This window comes from Anolis carolinensis, chromosome 3, assembly GCF_035594765.1.
Source record: "Anolis carolinensis isolate JA03-04 chromosome 3, rAnoCar3.1.pri, whole genome shotgun sequence".
NCBI classification, from domain to species: Eukaryota; Metazoa; Chordata; class Lepidosauria; order Squamata; family Dactyloidae; genus Anolis; species Anolis carolinensis.
This window is the reverse complement of record NC_085843.1, coordinates 179,678,764-179,698,723: the sequence shown is the minus strand read 5'-3', so window position 1 is coordinate 179,698,723 and position 19,960 is coordinate 179,678,764. Positions and strand designations below refer to the sequence as shown.

The following is a 19,960-nucleotide window of genomic DNA, read 5'->3' as shown; positions in this document are numbered from 1 at the left end:
TTTGTTCAGAAGGTAAACTGACATTGCATATTTTCATGGAGTGATCCAGAAACCAGTGCACCATCACAGAGGCAGGCACTTCCTTCTTCTTCTTTTTCACTGTGTCTTCTCACACTTTACAGCACTTAGGCAAGGTAGATTAGTCTGAAAATGATGGCTAGCATAAGGTCACTCAGCTTCATAACCAAGTAGGGATTTGAATTCTTATTCTCTTCATCTGGCATTTAATCTGTTCACTACATAATTACAATGTTTGGCTAAGTGATTGTGGAGCATGAATGAATTCTTTATCTTTACTGTGAAAAATGTATTATAGAAACATGTCATGTGATTATTACATTTTTTTCTCCAAGTAGAATATGTAATAAATTGCATTAAACATATGTGGAAAGAGATATTCTCGAACAGTACATCTTAAACTTTTTCTAACTTGATCCCTTTCCACCTGAGAAATTTTCTCACAACCCTAAGAAAATAGATATTAAAAATAAATATAAAAAACAAACATTTACTGATAATAAATCAGTATTTGCAAGGCTTGCTGAACAGGCTGATTTTCCTTTTATGAAGTACAGCTGAAGCATTTTCTCCAGTCCCCTGTAAACACTGTACATTGTTGCTAACAGATTTATGTCAATGTCCAAAAATGTTTACTCTTGCCAATTTTTTATAACCAAGATCAAGCAGAGTTCTGGAGCATTTTTCCAAAAAGCAAAAACAAACCGTGTGTGTGCTACTAATAGAGATAATTCATCACTTGAAATGTAATGGAGAAAGTAGGCAGAAAACATTTTCTCCACCTTTGCTAAAGGCTTGTCCAGGAGTCATCATTACTGAATCACAAATTCTGAAAATGTTGCAAGAGGTTCAGATAGCACTGCTTTCCAGGTGTAGCCATCCCCTGTTAGCTTTCTGCTTCCTCTGTTTTCTTTTTTTTTTTTTTCCACAAAAGATCTTTTAAGAAAGAAAAGACAAGCTATAGTGGCTTTTACTGTTAGCAGTGCATCAAAACACCCATAGAGATTATATCCCCACCACCTATGTGAAAAAGAACAAAGAATATCGCTTTGATTTTGACTTGCTGTCATTTTATAGACTTGTTGATAGCAACCAGTTCTCCAAAGTGAGAGACGGTCCTCCCTGTACTTTACCCCCAACTTGCAAAACATCATATATTATCATGTGTTTTGCTCCAAGTGAATCAAGTTATAATAAAAGATCAAAGGCAGGATTTCCCCTCTCTTTTAAACTCCCAAGGAACTCTGGTACAAGAAGGCCGCTCTTCTATTGCTTAAATGTTTTCTTACTCTCCTAAACATCACTTATTTTCTCTCTTCCAAATTAAAGAAAAAAATGAATCTTTGCATAGGATGTGAGATGAAGACAAGAGTCATTTTACAGCAAAAAAAATTAAAAAGCTCAAATGATGAGAGAGATGAAATTATTTGCTTGGTTTAAAAAGTCCTATGGGAAAATCTGTGTCTAGCATGTGTGCTCTTTTTCTAGGAACCCATGGGATCAAGCTCTGCAAAAATGAAGCTGCCCTAAAGGGTTTCCTTCCACTGGAAACTGTTTTTCCCCTCTTTGTTTGTGATATTTTTGTTCTTGCTGTGTGCATTAGGTTACTTGTTAACCAAGAGAGATGAGCTAGCTGAGTAATTGTTTATATCTGGGATTTTCTGAGGCAGCCCCTGATCACTAAAGAAAGGGCAGGCAGGAGGCTTCCTTGTGCAGTAGCCTTTAAGGTGTACTCAAAATGAGAATAAATACTGTATGTGTGTGCCTGTGTGCAATGTTGACTAAACGTGAGGGATTACCTTGATATCCTTCATTGTATGTTTTTAAGCAAAAGACTATGTGTTGTCAAAGGCTTTCATGGCCAAAATCACTGCGTTGCTGTGAGTTTTCCAGGCTGTATGGCCATATTCCAGAAGCATTCTGTCCTGACCATTCACCCACATATATGGCAGGCATTCTCAGAGGTTGTGAGGTCTGTTGGAAACTAGGCACGTGGGGTTTCTATATCTGTGGATTGTCCAGTGTGGGGCTGTCTGTCAGGATTGCTTTAGTTATGGACTCTTCAGATCAACAGGGATTCTCTCTGATCCCTTTCAGCTCTACAGTTCTATGATTCTGTGATCTTTTGGGTAAAATCCACTTGCAGGTTCCCTGGCCCAAACATTATGGGAATAAACAAGAACTTCACAGGAAATGTATGGATGCAAGTTGGGATTTTTAACCCAAAATATTGTTAACTGACTCTGAAATGCTTTAATTGTTTTCCAGCATATTTTGTCTCTCTGGTTCGCTGTTATTGAATAGCCTCCGTCAAATTCTCTTTTGGAGGACTTTCATCAGATTCCTCTTGGTTCAAGAACCAAAGAGAAAAACTGAGTAGAGGATTTTAGTAGACAGGTAAAGTTTCATGTAAACCAAAGAAAAGCAGTTCTGAGGTGCGTAGGATTGTATTGCAAAGAATTTAATAGAGGAAGGCCCTGCTACATCTCAACCTCTTATGTTCCCTAAAAAGCTTGGCATGTGATTGGATATTTAAAAACTGTCCTTTTTTACATTTATATACAGCCTTCTGTTAAAAACAGAAGAGTGCCCATGGTTTCCCTTATCTCCACGTTATCCTCACAACGGAGGATAGGTCACGATGACATAGATTGTGACACAGTCAAGGTTATCCAGTGGGCTTTGTTATCAAAGGAAATTTGAATTTCACAAGTCCCGGTTCAACACTGTGGCTACCAAACCACAATGGATTTTGCTCAATAAATGTTTAAAAGCATATGCTATACTCAGAGAATCTGTTTTCTCAGCAATGATTGGGGGGGTTGAGGGTGACAGCATTGGGACATAAATGCTATTTGAATGAATCACAAAAGATTGCTACTTATTGCATTGGTCTTTAACTCAGGTTGTACACAAGTCTAGGATATGTTGTACCAGGACCATCTTGTTATTTTTAGAAAGAAAGAGAAAAACAAAGGCACCAGGAAAAAAAGGAGGATAATGGTTGAATAAACTTAAAAAAATAGGAAGGTCATATAGTGATCTTCAATATGGATCCTAGAATTGAAATATTGAAAGCCAAAGGCCATATAACTATGCTTGTTCTGAGCGAATGTTATGAAGAAGCTGGCAATGTGACGCCATTCTCCCATTGCCATCTGAACTGGCTACTTAAACAAAAGCACTACCACCCATACCCACTCCCCTGTCAGAGCAATAAGGAATATTGCAGCAGCTGAAGGATACATTCTGAGCCAGAAAATTCTGGCAAAAATTTCATTTCAAACATGTACGGACTAGGTGGCCACACAACCACAAAGAAAGATATATACACACATGCACACACACTTCCTTGCAAAAATACTCAACTTTGCAATACATTAGAAACTTGTTTCTCCTCATATTGGTGCATTTGCACTCACTTTAATTTTAAAAAATGATAAACTTCATTTATAGACCTCCCTATCTCCCCAAGGGGACTCAGGGTGGTTTCCAACATATGGTAACCATTCAGTGCCTTAAAAAAAACTCATACAAACAGTATACATCAAGACAAAGCACATTGGACAATATAAACAACCTAAATGTAACGTAATAAACAAAAACCATCCACTTATTCCAAGGAGCTCTTTCTGTTCCATTCAATTAAGTTTCTCTTTTCTTATGCATTCACCCATGTACATAGTTCACTTTCTCTGCCCTCCCCAGGTTTCTTTCTGTTCTTTCACTCAGTGCTTCTTTTGCTCACTCTCTTCCACACTCACTTTATCCTCCTGCCACCTTCTCTTTCTTTCTTTTTCTTTGTCCTGGCAAGGGGAAACAAGAGTCATGATCAACATGTTATTTTCTCTACTGTATTTATGTTCTTTGTGAAACAGCCTCAGCCTGGCCTTTGTAGGTGCCAAGCCTGTCTGCGATTTTCTGTTTAGGAAAGTCTGTCACCTATTGATTGAAGATGGTACTACAGGCTGTAAATATATTTAAATTTATTAAAATTCAGTATTTTTTTTCCTTGGTATTTGTGCAGAGTCAGTTGCTATAAACCAGTGCTACTCACTGTAGTGGTCACTGAACCGGTAGTTCAGTGACAGAATTGGTTCCCATTGGCTGTTTCCAGGAGAGTCCAGGAGAATTTCCAAGAATGATATAAACAGTTGTACCCAATGAACACAAATTCAGTGCCAGTCCCTCGCACATGGTGTAAAAATAATCATTGCCAGTCCCCCAATCAGATACCCCAAGAAGCACTTCTGAAGATGTCTTGAGTGGTACATGATTATAACATGTTGATTCACCTACTAGGAAAATACTGAAGGTGAGCTGGAATGGCCATGAACTTCTCGTCGTCGTCTCACTCGTTCAGTTGTTTTCGACTCTTCGTGACCTCATGGACCAGTCCACGCCAGAGCTCCCTGTCAGCTGTTGCTGCCCCCAGTTCCTTCAAGGTCGAGCCAGTCACTTCAAGGATACCGTCCATCCATCTCGCCCTTGGTCGGCCTCTCTTCCTTTTTCCTTCCATTTTCCCCAGCATCATTATCTTCTCCAAGCTTTCCTGTCTTCTCATGATGTGGCCAAAATACTTCAACTTTGCCTCTAACATCCTCCCCTCCAGTGAGCAGTCGGGCATTATTTCCTGGAGGATGGACTGGTTGGATCTTCTTGCGGTCCAAGGCACTCTCAGGATTTTCCTCCAGCACCAAAGTTCAAAAGCGTCTATCTTCCTTCGCTCAGCCTTCCTTATGGCAGAAACTATTGACTAGGTGCTGTCCAGAGGCTTTTCCTGTAATGAGTCTCAAAAGATTCATGTTTTGTTACAAAACATGAGAAATATTTGACTGGATACTAGTAGTGGGGGAAAAAAATTCCCCCATTCCCCTCCTTTTTTTTTTTTTACTTACTAGAAATATAATTCAAACCTCTGTCCTACGAAAGACCCTTGACAGAGACTTTTGGATTTTTTCTCTACATCTGAAGACAAACATTTTAAAGAAGACTGTTATAATGTGTTCTTGTTCAAATTATATGAAATATCAATAATAATCAGGTACTTCTGCAGCTGTCCTTTGGTCCTTGTCCATAATAATGTATGGTTCCAACTTTGTTATTTCTGTGTCAGGGATTAAAACACAATATTGGATTTCAACTCTATCTCCAATTCATTGTTTGTGTGGAGTGTGATCACTACTCAATGTCGATATCCACACATGCTGCAAAGCAAACATGTCAAGGCCGTGGGAGCAAAATGCCTCTTGTGTAGTGTTGGTTTGCTTTACAATAGTCTAACCCCCATCTAGCTTTGTGAAACCTCTCCAGCTTCAAATCTTTCTCTCCTTCCCCTGTCTGCCTATCTGTCGGTATGCACTTTCCTCCCACACTGAAAAATGTTCAGAGGGGAAGCTGCACTGATAAGCACCAGCTATTCTTCACTTCTCAAGCCAATCAGAGGCATGTCAATTGACATTCCAGCCATGGTTAATCCTTCCGTCCTGGAAGGATGCCCCTTTTGACGCCAAGAGTTAGGAAATGGGTGACGAAACTGAATTCAAGGATGGGAGGGCAGCCACAATATGCATGCTTGCCAAGCAGGGCTGGGTGGTTTTTGACACTGGGAAAACAGTTTGATTTTTATCAAAGAACCAGTCTATTTTCCTACATAGAATTCTTTTACCCGTCTATGATTGTATTTCTATCATTTCACAACCTTTGTGTTGCTGTGCTTCAGATTCTAGTTCTTACGTTCCATTAAAACAAAAATCAGTGTAAGGTCATTTATAAGTTCTTAAAAACAAGGTAGCATATAATAAACAACAGTGTCGTATGTTGAGAAGATGTCTAGAAAGAGTCAGAGAGAAAGACAGTAAAGAAAAATTATCTAGGGATATAGATATGCTTTGAAATGAGAGTTTGATACTATACTATTGTGTTTTATGCCACTGCAAGCTCATTGGAATCTGCATGGAAGCCATTTATTAGCTTCATGTGCCAATCTAATGGTGAATTCACACCACCAAATGGATCAAGAAGGACTGTGGGTGAACAATTAGAAAATATATTACAACAATTATATGTAATGGCTTCCATGTACTGTATTATCAAATAGATCTTCTATTTTTCGTTTTGCTAATCTTAGTTTATAAGTTAGGGTTTTTTTCCAATAGACTATAGCCCATAACTATTGAATCTAATCTTTATTAACAAATTCTCTATCTTTTTCCAGATTTTGACCATTATGAGTCTTGTAGCACATTTTGTTTACTGAATCCTTATTCTTATTTTTAAATAAGAATATGGTGTTACTATGCATCTGAAAGGCTTGGTTAGTTGTGCATGACTGAGGGGGAATCACACTATACAATCTTGTAAATAATTGTAAGAAAATACATTTTGGTCCCCTGATATGTTCAAAGTCTCAGAATTAAAAAATGAATAACTTCAATTAATGAAAACAAGAAAGAAGGTTTCCAACAATAGAATAGCATTGTTGCTTGTTTGCTGATAAAGTATTATCTCATATCAGTAAGTTTTAAGTAGTAATTTAAACAGGTTTTTTTTTGCTTCTCTGAATTTACTAAAGCTCTAGTAACACTGTTTCCTGAAAAAACAAATAAAAAGATTTTAATACTTCTACTTGAGTTAAAGAATTCAAAGACATGTCTGTGTTATGAGTATGCAAAGGGATATGGTAGCACCTTTGAGACTTACTAAAAGAAAGAAGATTGTAACATAAGCTTTCATAGACTGAAGGTAGGAGCCCCCAGTGGTGCAATGAGTTAAACCCTTGTGCCGGCAGGATTGCTGACTGAAATGTTGGTGGTTCGAATCCGCAGATTGGGATGAGCTCTTGTCTGTCAGCTCCCGCTTCCCATGCGGGGACACGAGAGAAGCCTCCCACAGGATGGTAAAACTGGGCAACATCCTTGCAGACGGCCTATTCTCTCACACCAGAAGCGACTTGCAGCTTCTCAAGTCGCTTCTGACATGAAAAAAATAGACTGAAGGTGCATTTACACTGTAGAATTAATGCAGTTTGACACCACTTTAACTGCCATACCTCAATGCTATGGAATCCTGAGAGTTGTAGTTTAGTGAGACATCAGAAGTTTTTGGCAGAGAAAGCTTAAGAACTTGTAAAACTGCAACTTCCAGAATTCCATAGCAATGAACCATAACAGTTAAAGTGATGTCAAACTGCATTCATTTTACAATATATAGCTGCATATATACAGAATGCCGTACTCAGATACATGGAATAAAGTGTTTGGTTTTTTTTTTACTCCATGCATCCAATGAAGTAGACTCAGTCTACAAAAACTTAAATTCCAACTTATTTCTCTGTCTCAAAGGTGCTACAAAATGCCTTTATGTATCAAGCTAAAGAAGTCAAGCTATTTCTGTCATGCTCTTTGCCAAGTTGGTGTGGGGAGGCACATGTTGGTTTTCAACAAGGCATTGGTGGTCTTTATAGGAAAAAAAACTGTGCCTCTGTGACATAATGCAGCATTTCCTCTTCAGCAGGTTGAGCTTTCCTGCCAGAAACCTTGCTTCATGTCTGTGTTGCTTTGGAATATTGGTTTCTAACTGACAGAGAAGGTGAAGTGACACGGCCAGCTCCCCACATCCACCCGCCCAACCCATGCACAGAAACCTAAAGTATTAACTAGAAGTATTTCACAGGGGCAGGCAGGGGGCTGGCTGCTTCCTGTTTGGATAAATTACTTACAGAAAAAAAAAACGGTAAAGGAGAGAGAGGATCTGCTGCTACTCAACTATTTTCTCCCTCCTTGCTTTGGTTGCTGTGAAATGACGGGTTAAGCCCTTGGTGGGGGCCTTTTACTCTTATTAGTGGAATTTTGAGTTCAACTTTCACTTTAAACAAAACATCTCTGTTTTGTATTTGTTATAAGAAAACGATGGCCGCTGAAAAGAAAAATGGTAGGGCTTACTGGCAGCAGAAACAGCATGGGACTTTAACAGTTCCATCCAGAAACATGTTCCTTCAGCCTCCCCAACAAGCTAAACATGTGCCAGGCGCCAGGTATAATATGGTGGCAACTAACTACCAATCCATAGCCCAACCAGACACAGAAGAGCAGGAAAGTCTACATACAATCCACATTTTGGAGGAGAGTCTTGGACAGGTAAGCCGTGGGGTGTGTGTTTTGCCTATGTTGTAGATGAGGAGAGGATGTGTGTGAATCTATGAAAGAAACGATGTATAAGCTGCATCCAGTTCTTGTTCATATCTTATTTTTGGAAGACATTGGTCTAACATGTGACATGAAGAGAAAATTCATATGATGCTACAGTTCTGTGTACTATTCAAAGCCATCCAGCATAGCAAGTAAGTGACTTTGGATGCCTTTGGTTTAAAGGTTTGTCTTTCCAACAAAGTCCATTTGTGGCTAGCCTGTCCAGCATCAAGAACATAATGCACAAAAGCTGGAGAATCTTATTGTCTTAAATGACATATAGCATCACTTACTTTTAATAACTTGCCTTAATCTCTCACTTTATCACAATAAAATGTTTGCATTGAGCAGCAATGAAGCATGCGTACTGTTTTCAAAATATTATTGTGATAAAGTGAGAGATTAAATGGAAGTTGTGACATCCCACTTAACGTAAGAAACCCTTGTGGTTCAGATGATGAAAACAGCAACATATCTATGAAGGAAGCAAATGATATTGCTTTTGTATTGCCTTTAAATGCAAGGGTGAGTAACTGCGAGGGTCCTGCAGCCAATTATGTAGTCCCTCCAGCCCTTTTTTGGCTCCTTGCAGTAGCAAAACACACACACATACACACACACATACACACACACACACACACACACACACAAGAAAACAAAAACTTGGGACTGTCCAGAGTTCACTTTCCATTTTGAAAAAAAAAAAGGATTTTCGTTCTTAAACATTTCAGAGGGGCCCTTGCACATATTTAAAAGAGGAATCACCTTCACTTTCCTGATCCTTTGGGGGTTGAGAAAAGGATGGTCTGGAGGGGTAAGAGTCTCTAAAAAAACAAGCTTGGAGTGTGTTAAATGTGGCCTCTGAGCTCATTTTGCTCAGACTTGTTTTGTGGACCCCAACTAGATCTGCCATTTCAGATGTGTGTGGTAGAAGACATGGGTAGGAAGACAAGTCCTTTTTTGTTGCCAATGGGTCTTCCTGTTTATTCACGTTGTTTATATTACAGTTTGTCTTTATTGGTTTGGTCAGTACAATATCTTTGTTCTTTTGGTGATATGTTTTGCCTGTTGGATTTTAAACTGGCTGTGTGGCTGTTTTTTCACATTTTAATTGGTATTTTATTCTGACATGGGTTTCATGTTATTGGATTTTTGTTACGATATATTGAGCACATATTGTGGGAAAGTGATGCACACTTTCAAATTAAATTAGTTTGAAAGGACTGTTCTTGGTACAGTTATGGTGTAAAGAAGGTGTTACTATTCCTTACATTTCATAATATCCCAAATATAGGTTGTCTAATAGATGGAGGAAGGGATGCCTTCCCTGCCCTCTGTAAATTGTCCTTTCATACTACTCAATTACAACACTATTTACTGCCTTGGAATTATCCCAAGGAATAATGTGATTTGTAATTTGATGATATACAAGAGGATCTCTCTGGCTGAAAAATTTCAATGTCCCTCCTTTATCTGCCAATCGCAAAATTAAAATAGTGTTAAAGTTGTATACTTGTGTAATGTGGCAGGGCCCTCACAAGACTTGATAGGTGTGAGGAGTATGGATGGAGTATATGTTGTTCATAATTATTGTAGGTGAAACTTTGCTTTACTACAGCCTGTACTTCAATCAAATCCTGCATCTGGTCAATTGTTTATTTTGCTTACAAGGAGAGTGGTATCTGGTAGTCGCTTCTCTTCCTCATACCCTGCCCTTTTCCTAATCTGGGGATCAAGGCAGCATGCAAAATATACAACAGGTACAGCTAAACATTTGCATCATACAATAGTTAAAACAATCAAACTATTAATAGAATTCTATAAACTATATAAAATATAATTAAACTATTAATAGGATTACAAATAGTTCAAAGAAAAGCATAAAAATAGAACAAATCTAAACAACACAGCACATAAAAAGTCCTTTTCCACTGAGCTGTTAGCTCTCAAAGACAAAACAAAATAAAACAAAGCTTCTCTGCTGCCTAAGAGGAAACAGTAAGAAGAGCACCAGTCTAACCTCTCTAATGAATCTGATTTCTGTTAGTTTGTTGGCTGTTTTGATATCATAGTGTTAGCATGTGCTATGTTTTCCAGTCATAACACTATTATGGTTAGATTTTTTTGTAAAAAAAATAAATAGACAAAACCATCACAACGCAAGGGTGGGGTACAGATGCTGGCAATGACACCATTAATGTGGATGAAAAGGCCATGCAAATGACAAACGTAAATGTAAATGTGGAAGGAGTGTGATATCATCAACAGTCAGTTCCCTTCATGGGCCCGGGCTGTGGCTCAGGCAGGAGAGCAAGCCAGCTGCAATTAACTGCAATGAATCACTCTGACCAGGAGGTCATGAGTTCGAGGCCACTCGCAGCCTATGTTTGTTTATCTTTGTTCTATGTTAAAAGGCATTAAATGTTTGCCTATATGTATAATGTGATCCGCCCTGAGTCTCCTTCGGGGAAAGGTCCTGAAGGGAATCCTATCAGTAAAAGAACCAAGTCATGAGTGCAGAGTAGGCTATGTACAGATAAAAAGGAGCCTAATGGAAGTGTATGTTAAGAGAGTTCAGCTATCATGCTACCCATCTCCCTAAACTTCTCCTCCAACATTGGTCTCAGTCAAACCTCCAAATGGTGGACACTCCACTAATTGGGCATCATAGCCCATAGCCCTCCCCATTATATTGCATGTACTGGTGTGATATAGAGGAGGCCCACTTTGGAACATCTCAGTCCTTAGGCAGGAATCTTGGGGTCAGAACTCCTTGTTATCATTACTACAATTAAGTCATTTATATCTCACACTCCTTGTCAAAATGGGGAGTTATGGGAACATCATGGGAAAAATCAATTACTTAATGAGAAAAGCACGTGCAAAACCATAAATGCTTCTTTAAACGTTTTGTTAAAGTGTCATTTAATTATGCAGATAATTTAAACCAAATCAAACAAATCAATTAAAATTGCCAGTCCTGCCAGTCCTGGGTGGAGGCCACTAGGGTGCACTAGAGAGACAGGGATACTCCATTTTACAGGGAGGGAGTTGAAGGAGGGAAACAATTTTCCCCATTTTTTCTGGTTATTCCCCCTCCCCCCCCCCCTTCCCATATCATGAATAAGGAATGTTTCCATGGTGAGGGCATGCGTGGGGGGAATAATAGGAAAACAGGGGAAATGGTTTTGCTCCATCCTTCAACTCACTCTCCAACCCCATAAAATTGACTATCCTTCTCTCTAGTGCTCCCCGGTGGCCTCTTACTGGATAATGGAACAGTACCAAATGGCCAAAGATACCTGGAGACTTCTATTAACATCACCTGTAAAAATATTTTAGGGCTGCCTTCTGGCTGAAGGACTGCCTTCTGACTGAAGTCTGTATCTTACTTTTAGTTGGACAATTATCCTCTGCCCTCAGCTATGTTACTATATTGGACAGTTGCTATTCTGTGTTTAAAAACTTTATGTGTAACTGATTGCTGTTTGGTTTCTTCGGATAAACAATAGCCCATCCCTGTCTTTCTTAGAAGACAATATAGTGTGTGTTTTGATTTTCTTTCTATTCCCAGGTACATGGAAACTTGTGCACATATAATTACATGCTAGGACATTGCCTTGCCAGACAAACTGCTCACCTCCAAACATACTTTCTGCGTACGCTTTTAAAGCAGCTTTTCCTAAGCCTTTAATGTAACTTTAGTTTCATAGTAACAAGGAAAATTGACATCAGCTTGTGAGAAAGGAAAAGCTTTATCAATGAGCTGTTTCCTGTGTATACAAAGAAAGGAGGTGGAGGTTACAGCGCTCTGATTACTTACTCGGCCTCTTAATGTCTGGGGCTTTTGAATAGTAAAAAGCTACATTAAAAATTACAGCGAGTGATTATGGTTGATTTTCAAGACCTTTATGGCTTCCTTCTAGTCATTAAAATGGCAAAGTTTATATTTGTACTACCTTCTTTCTTTCAGCATGCACGCTAAAGGAGAGAAGGCGACACATGCACACACATACACACACACACATCTAGAGCTCACTTCAGTTGGTCACCAGAAAAAGTATATGAATGAAAATGCTGTTAAAATTATTTTTAGATGGACACCACACATGACCTAGAAGGATCCCAGCTCAGAAGGGTGGTCCAGTTTCATAATGGGAATACAACAAAATTGTGGAGTTTTATGCATTAAAAATGGTTCGTTTATTACCGACCTTGACTGCATTTTGCTACTATAGGGAACATCCAATTACGCGACTTGGAAATAGGTACATTAGGTGTCTTTGATATTAATAGCACTCTATTTTGCATGAGCATGGGAGATCAGAAGCAACTATCCTTTTCTGTTAAGCTTGTCTCGCGTTAGGTATATATTTCAGTTTTGCAGGACCCAGTTCGAAAATTGAACACACATAGAGAAGAGTATACTATCTCTCTTTCAACACCACCAGGAAAAGGAATCGGCATCTTGTAACTGGTTGTGTTCTTTATTGAGCTTTCAAGATTGTCCCATATAGGGTTGTTTGTCCAAATCTCTCTTGCTCTTACACCTGCATCCCTTCTTGTAGATTCTACAAGGCATCCATGGTACAGATCACTTCCACAGAATGCTTCTTGTTTGGGATACTACTTCTCTCAATTTCCTTTTCCTTTTTCAATGAGGCCGCTTGGTCCTGTAGTATGTTTACCTCCAAACATGCGAAGGGGACCCCAGTCTGCCAAATAATGATGCCACTCTTGAGTACCCAAGTTTTTTCATTCTGTCCAGGAAGACAAGTAGAAGTAGGCTTAACCTTTTCAAACCAGCAAAAGGGATGATCTGGTCTAGATCCAGTTAAATATCTACTTTTAGAGTGGAAACGAATAGCCTCACTTGATTTGCTGCCCTACATCTGTATAGGTCTGTGGGTATGTGTTTTTCAAAGGTTTCATGAGTAGTGGTATGCTACTGAATGAACCAACCATTTTATAAGAAGATCATTGTTAAAGATACGGCAAAAATATAAGATAAGGTTTTCCCCAATAATGCTTCTATGTATATCCCCACACGAGGTGTACCTAAGGGAACAAAATACAAATCTAAAGGGTTAGCATATAGTCTTGGGGTCAGATATCACTGAAATCAGGTGCTCTTGTACCTTCTTAGTGTTTGGCTTTCCATTAAATTTTGTGGCACCAGGATTCCCTTCATATAATACCACAACACTATGGGAGTTTGTTTCCTATGGCATCATCTTACAAAAGCATAGGAACACGTGGCAGTTCAGACGTGTCATGTGTGAGATAGAGAACACAGGTCCTTCCTGCTCAGACATTGCTCAGCATTATTGGTTCTACACATCGGGATCTGGATTACCATGCAACATGGAGAGTGGCTTCCGCTGCCCTTGCAGCAAAATATGAAGGGGCCCTAGGCGACCTTTGATTGACGCAAATGAAAACGCATTCATTCAGCACCCACATCATTAGTTGTGTTGCTGTTTAGCAGTTCAATTAAAGCAAGAAACAGAGCAGATGTAACTGGGCAAAACAAACAGGCAGCTTGAGTCAGCTTTCATAATTTGGCACGACATCCCATAAATAAATGCAGTAACTTGTTTAGTATAGTTAAGTAGTTTGCTACTCAAACAGGCCATATTTGCATGACATTCCTTTTGAGGAGCAGTTAAGATGTGGCAAATTAGCTCCATGTCTTCAGAGTCTGACATGTTTCAGAGAAAAGGGGAAAAATCCCCCTTAAAATATGCATTATCCTAAATTAAGATTCTGCACTTATTTTCTCCATCACAAACTCAAACTTAACAGAAAGCCTGTGTTGTGATTATTTTGTTTCTATATCATTGCTGTTGTTCTTGATGAGATAACTTGAACCCTGAGTGCTCTTCATTGTGAACTGTTACTGCTCTTGTGCAGAATCTGAAACATGCTGGCATGTGATATCGTCTCTGTTGTCTTCTCTGTCTAGAGAAGTGTCGCTTGCCACACATCTCAAATTTCATTTTAGAATACAATTAGGTTTGCCACCTCCCTCTAAGAAGGCTTTCAAATTTCCATCCATAAGAATACATATTTTATCAGGTTCTCAGAATTCATTGTATACATACTTGAGGTATATTTTCAAAGGACTCTATTTCTGAACCTTGCCAACATAGCCCCACTATCTGTGTAACCATTTTTCCACCAAATCTTCTGCCACTCAGTAATACTTCTTCAGCATCATACAGCCTTGGAAGGTGAACTCATCAGGAGCACTAGAATTTCCAAACTTTCTTTGTCTGAATCCTTTCTAGTCTGTTTACCAGATACTTATTTACTTGTCCTTGAGATTCCTTTGAGACATGTAAATTTTCCCCTGCTTTTGTAGCGGAGACACATCATATTGAAGATGGAGATTCAAGTCATCCACTTTGGAGTAGGATTCAGATTAATGTTTTCACCCTCCCAATGGAAAAACTAACTCCTCATGTTTTTTAAAAAAAGTTTTTTAGAAATGGCACTGGGATGGACAGACAGACAGATATTTGTTTGTGTAGACTGTAAAGGAAGGTTCCAGTGGCCTGAGCTCCACATCGGAGTCACATATTCCCACCCAGTTGTATAGTCAAGTTGTACTGTTTTGAAGAGAGGCAAATGTTTCTTTTAAAGTGTAACACAAACGTATGTAGTGATAAAACATTTCAGATGTTCTAAGTAGTATTGCATATCTTGTCTCAATTATCTCTACAAGATCGCAGTAATGTTGATGGGTATTTCTATCCTCATATTTCAGAGAGAGATGGCAAAGTTAGTGGGAAAACATTGCCTTGTTTAAAAATCTAATTCCATTATATTGAGATTGAAGGGGGGTTCTTTTAACAATCAAATTAATTAACTTGTGACTGAAATCTGTGTTATAATACCATACTAAAAGTACAGCACAGTAAAAGCAAAATAAAATATTTTTATTATTTTCTCCTTTTCTCCAGCCTACGTTTGGGCTTTGAGAGAAACACCTGTGTGTGTGTGTGTGTGTGTGTGTGTGTGTGTGTGTGTGTGTGTATACTTTCTCTCTCTCTCTCTCTCTCTCTCTCTCTCTCTCTCTATATATATATATATATATATATATATACTAGCTTGGGGACCCGGCGATGCCCGGGTTATTTGAAAAAGGCATGATTTGTCTTTGAATGTTTTCTATTCTGTTTGGAGTGGGTGAACTACAATTCCCAGAATTGTGGGTAAATCCTCCCAAACCCTGCCAGTATTCAAAGTTGGCCTTTTTGGGTCTGTGTGGCAAGTTTGGTCCAGATCCGTCATTGGGTGGGTTCAGTGGTCTTTGGATGTAGGTGAACTACAACTCCCAAAATAAAGGCCCATTTCTAAAAACACCTGCATTGTGTTCAGTTGGTCATGAGGATTCTCTGTGCGAAGTGTGGTCCTGGTGCATTGTCGGTGGGGGTCACTGTTTCTCTGGATGTAGATGAACTATATCTCCCTTTTCCTCAAACTTGTCCAATATGTTCTATTGGTTATGGGGGTTCTGTGTGCCAAGTTTGGCCCTGGTCCATCATCGGTGGGGTTAAGAGTGCTCATTCATTGCAGGTGAACTATAAATCCCAGTATGTACAACTTACAAAAGTCCAGGTCAATTGTCCTCCAAACCCCCCAGTATTGAAATGTGGGCATATCAGGTATGCATGGCAAGTTTGGTCCAGACTCATCACTGTTTGGGTTCATAGTGTTCTGGGTGTAGGTGGACTATAACTCCTCTACATTCCCCAGTAGGAGTCACAGTGGTCTGACTTGGTGCGGGCTGAACTACAACTTCCACCATGTGGCGTCAATCCCCCAAACTCCTCCAGTAAATGTAGTTGCAGCTCAGTTGTGCTCTGTTTGTTATGCAGACAGATTTGAAAGGAAAGGGCAGTAGGCGGGGTCATGCAAACTCCACAGAAATGGAGAACCCTGGGATGCCTGCCTGTGGTGTAAGGGCAGTAGGCGGGGTCATGCAAATTTCACAGAAATGGAGGACCCTGGGGTGCCTGCCTGTGGTGGAAGAAAAAGCAAAATCTAGGATGAAACGGTCCCCAAATGAAAGCATTCCTTGGGTGGTGGACCGTAGTGCTTGGGGAGGACATTGGCAGGGTTTGGGCTACATGTTCATGGTGCTCGCTGTAACCTCAATGTCAGTGCAAAGGAGTGACTTGCTGGTCTCAGGAGTGGGAAGTGTAGCCTGTTTGTGGAGGATGGAGGCTGTCTGTGTGAGCAGACACCTGTGCCACATACACACAAATGGGTTTTCACTTTTATTATGGATTTAGATAGATTAGATTAGATATATATCTTCCCTTTCTTTTCCCCTCTCCCATATAATCTCATCTCTTGCCCACTGCTTTTCTTTGGTTTACTGACTCCCTCGTAGATCCCATTAAAGTCCCAGGTCCCAGCTTTTAAGATGATAGATCTCAATAGGGTGTCAAGTGTAGCATACAGGTGAAAAATTTGGATACAAAGAAAATTCGCACTCTTTCTTAAGCAAACTTCACTACCTGTGACCTAGACTTTTTCATTTCCCTTCCTGTGGGTTTTTGAACAAAAAGAAAAGGCAACTTTGCAAAAATCTAAGAAAGAAAACTTGGCTTTGAATAAAGAACGAAATGGTAATGTAAAATTAGTTGGCTCTTTAAATTTATTGAGCATTTGATTAATAATATAATTAATAACTTAATTTTGGAGAAACTGTAATGCTGAAATTCTATCATAAGTCAATCACTTTTATTAAAAAAACAATTGCCCCCTTTTTGGCAAATTTCCTGCTTTCTCGGGTTGCCTTAATAAATGGGGACGAGGTGGTTGTGATGTCATTCCAGAGCCATTCTAGTGTGTGTCTTTACTTTATTTTAAGTTGTTATTTATTTCATGGTTTCCCTCAAAGTTATAATTTCCTCCAGGTAATATTAGGTGTTGTTTTGTGAGAGTTGTGAAACCTAAGACAATCTCCATAGAACTCCATTTCTCAGGTTGCCATTTCTGTTGAGTAGATAATCCCTTATGCATGATGACAGGTGGGTGAAGTATATCGCTCTGTTACTGTATATATTTCTATATTTACATTTCCTGTAATAACACCAAAGGCATATATAAAATATTAGCTGTTAAGGTGAATACTAAGTCCTTGTAGAAAATGCTTAGATAGGGAAAATGATGAACTATAAGCATCCATCACAGTGGTCTTTTCTCAAGGGATTTAAAAGCAAATTATATAGAGATTTAAGGGCGAAGTCCTTTCCACCCCTTAAATTTCTTGATCATTTTCATGGTGAGAGTACTTTGATGTAAAAGGGCAGAAACTGAACTTTGTGGAACATGGCTGTGATTTAGTCAGTCCCACTGAGATTGAGATAGTCAAGCGTGCAATAGCTCGACAGGTTTCCATCAGGGACAAGTTCATTTCTTCCTCCAAGGCATAATAGGAGATAAATACTTCTTTTTACTTGGGTTGGAGGTGCGGTGCGATCATTCGTACATGTTATGTTATCATTGACATCCATGAGTGCAAACTGTTTACCTATTTTTAATTATTATTTTATAATTTATTATTTCACAATTTACTTTCCCCACTCTATTGGGTATCTCCTACATTTCCTTAGAATCTGCTCAAGATAACTGACAGTGTGCTTAAAACATTGTATAACCCATAGCCCTTTAAAATAATGGGAAAAGCACATCAGCTGAATCAGAAACTAAATATTTGCTTACTCATCAGATGCTCACACAATTAATTAGTGTGTGTGTGGGGGGGGGGGGGAGGTTACCTGGCATCTAAGTGACAGTAGTAAAGAGGACAGCCAGATATTTGCCAAAGGGGAGATCCAGAAATTATTGCAATTTATACTTTTTTATCATAGTCCTTTTCTTCTTCCAGAAAGCTCAAAGGAATTGGGTTTTTCACATTTTAAGGTTGGTTAGCCTGAGAAATGGTGGCCAAAACTCATTTGCTAAATGATACACATAAGTAGGAATTGAAGTTCTGACTTGATCAATCAGGTTGCACCATGCTGGTTAAGAAACACATAGGCAATTGATCATCTATATGGTCAGAGAAAGGGACACACACATTGGAAGCTCTACTTAAGAGCATCCCAACTTAAGAGTGTTTTGAATTAAGAGTTGTTCGGCTCAGGTTTCACTCTGACATACAAGTAGCATTTTGAGTTAAGAGCTAGCACCAGAGGGAGCACTAGCACGAGAGTACAGGGTTTTAGGGCATCAGTGGAGCAGCCTCCGTGCCTCATATTCTTGTCTGCTTTGTGGAACTTTAGATTAGTTGTTTTTGTGTAGTTTTTTTATTCCTGGTATGTTTGACTTCATAAAGAAGGAGTACAGCATGAATAAATGATGCTCTTTCCTCTTCACTTTGTACTTTGTGTTTCGTTGCCACAACTGTGTGCTTCTACCATTTTAAAGCTGATATTTATTTTTTTATTGTTCCATGTGAATATGCATTTATGCATTATTTGTTACTTATAAAATACATTTTCTTATTTAAAAACATGCAAAAAAAATTGAGAATAAGACCATTTAGAGTTAAATGCCAAGTCACTGAACAAATTAAACTCTTTAGTCAAGATATCATTGTATACGGAACGAGAAAGTGTGGATTCAAGCTGATTTATATGTTGTAGCTACATGTGACATATATCCTTTGCATGTAATCCCCATGACCAAGACAGCAGCAGATGAACATGAACTATACATGTGGAAGCAATGAGAGTGGGAACATGTAGATGGGGTTTTTGGGTTGTTGTTTTTTTTTTTTTGCCACTAATCTTAGAAAGGAAGGATTTTACTCATACACACTAAATATAATTTTCTGAACTTTGAGGCCAAGTAGATATTAGTAACACTGTTGGGATCTTGTTGCTAAAGCCAGAACAGTGGCATTCAGCCAGGTCAAATCACAAGACATGAATGGTGAACCATTGGCGTTGATTACGCACTTTCATATGCACATCAGTGAGAGAGAAAATTAGATGCTATGTATAAGTTATGCCAGCTGTACCTATAAAATACCTAATATAAAACACATTTAGTCAAGAGAGCATGTATTTACCTAATTATGTTTAATTTCCTCTTTCCCCCTCAGCACTTACAGAATCCTGCCAACTTCCACAATGCAGCTACAGAACTCCTGGACTGGTGTGGGGATCCGAGAGCGTTTCAGAGGCCCTTTGAACAGAGTCTGATGGGCTGTTTGACGGTATGTCCATTCCTATGCAGCAAAAGAACATTTTTACTGCCTAATTTGGGGACTAGAGCTTACTGAGAAATATGCAATATGATTTGAGGACCACTTATTTCTCTACCATTATTTTTCTTTGTGTCCTTGATAGGGAATGTTCCCAAATTCTCAGTCCTCATGAGTGAAATCAACAGGGAACAGAAGTTGTTGACTCAGGGAGATGTGTTGATATCCCTCTTCCAAGCCCTTATTGTAAAATGAAAAGTTGTCTGTTAGCCTTGCAACCTAGTGTAGCATAACATCTTCCTGGCCTCCTTGCTGTTATATACTTCTGCACATATGACCTGAAAGAAAAAAGCAAGGGCCGTGAGAGAAGAAACAAAGCCCGTATGGTTTCATTAACTTGTTGGTACACATAATTTTTTAAAATCCAGAATTAGCTAATATCTTTGTTAGGATCCACCAGAAGTAGAGAAAGCTTTTTTATTTTGTGTCATTTTGGTCCTATGGTGGATTTAAGCATTTATAGAGT

The 19,960-nt window shown here is 38.9% G+C and overlaps 1 protein-coding gene across 8 annotated transcripts in view; it reads left to right on the top strand.

Annotated features, from left to right (window-relative positions):
- Window positions 1–19,960, top strand: part of zmiz1 (zinc finger MIZ-type containing 1) — a 490,223-nt gene that overhangs the window by 275,298 nt on the left and 194,965 nt on the right. For all 8 annotated transcript variants that reach the window (XM_062977416.1, XM_062977414.1, XM_062977415.1 and 5 more), the window contains one exon: window positions 19,333–19,446. In XM_062977416.1, the coding sequence (XP_062833486.1) occupies window positions 19,333–19,446 (114 nt within the window). The remainder of the gene's footprint in view (window positions 1–19,332; window positions 19,447–19,960) is intronic.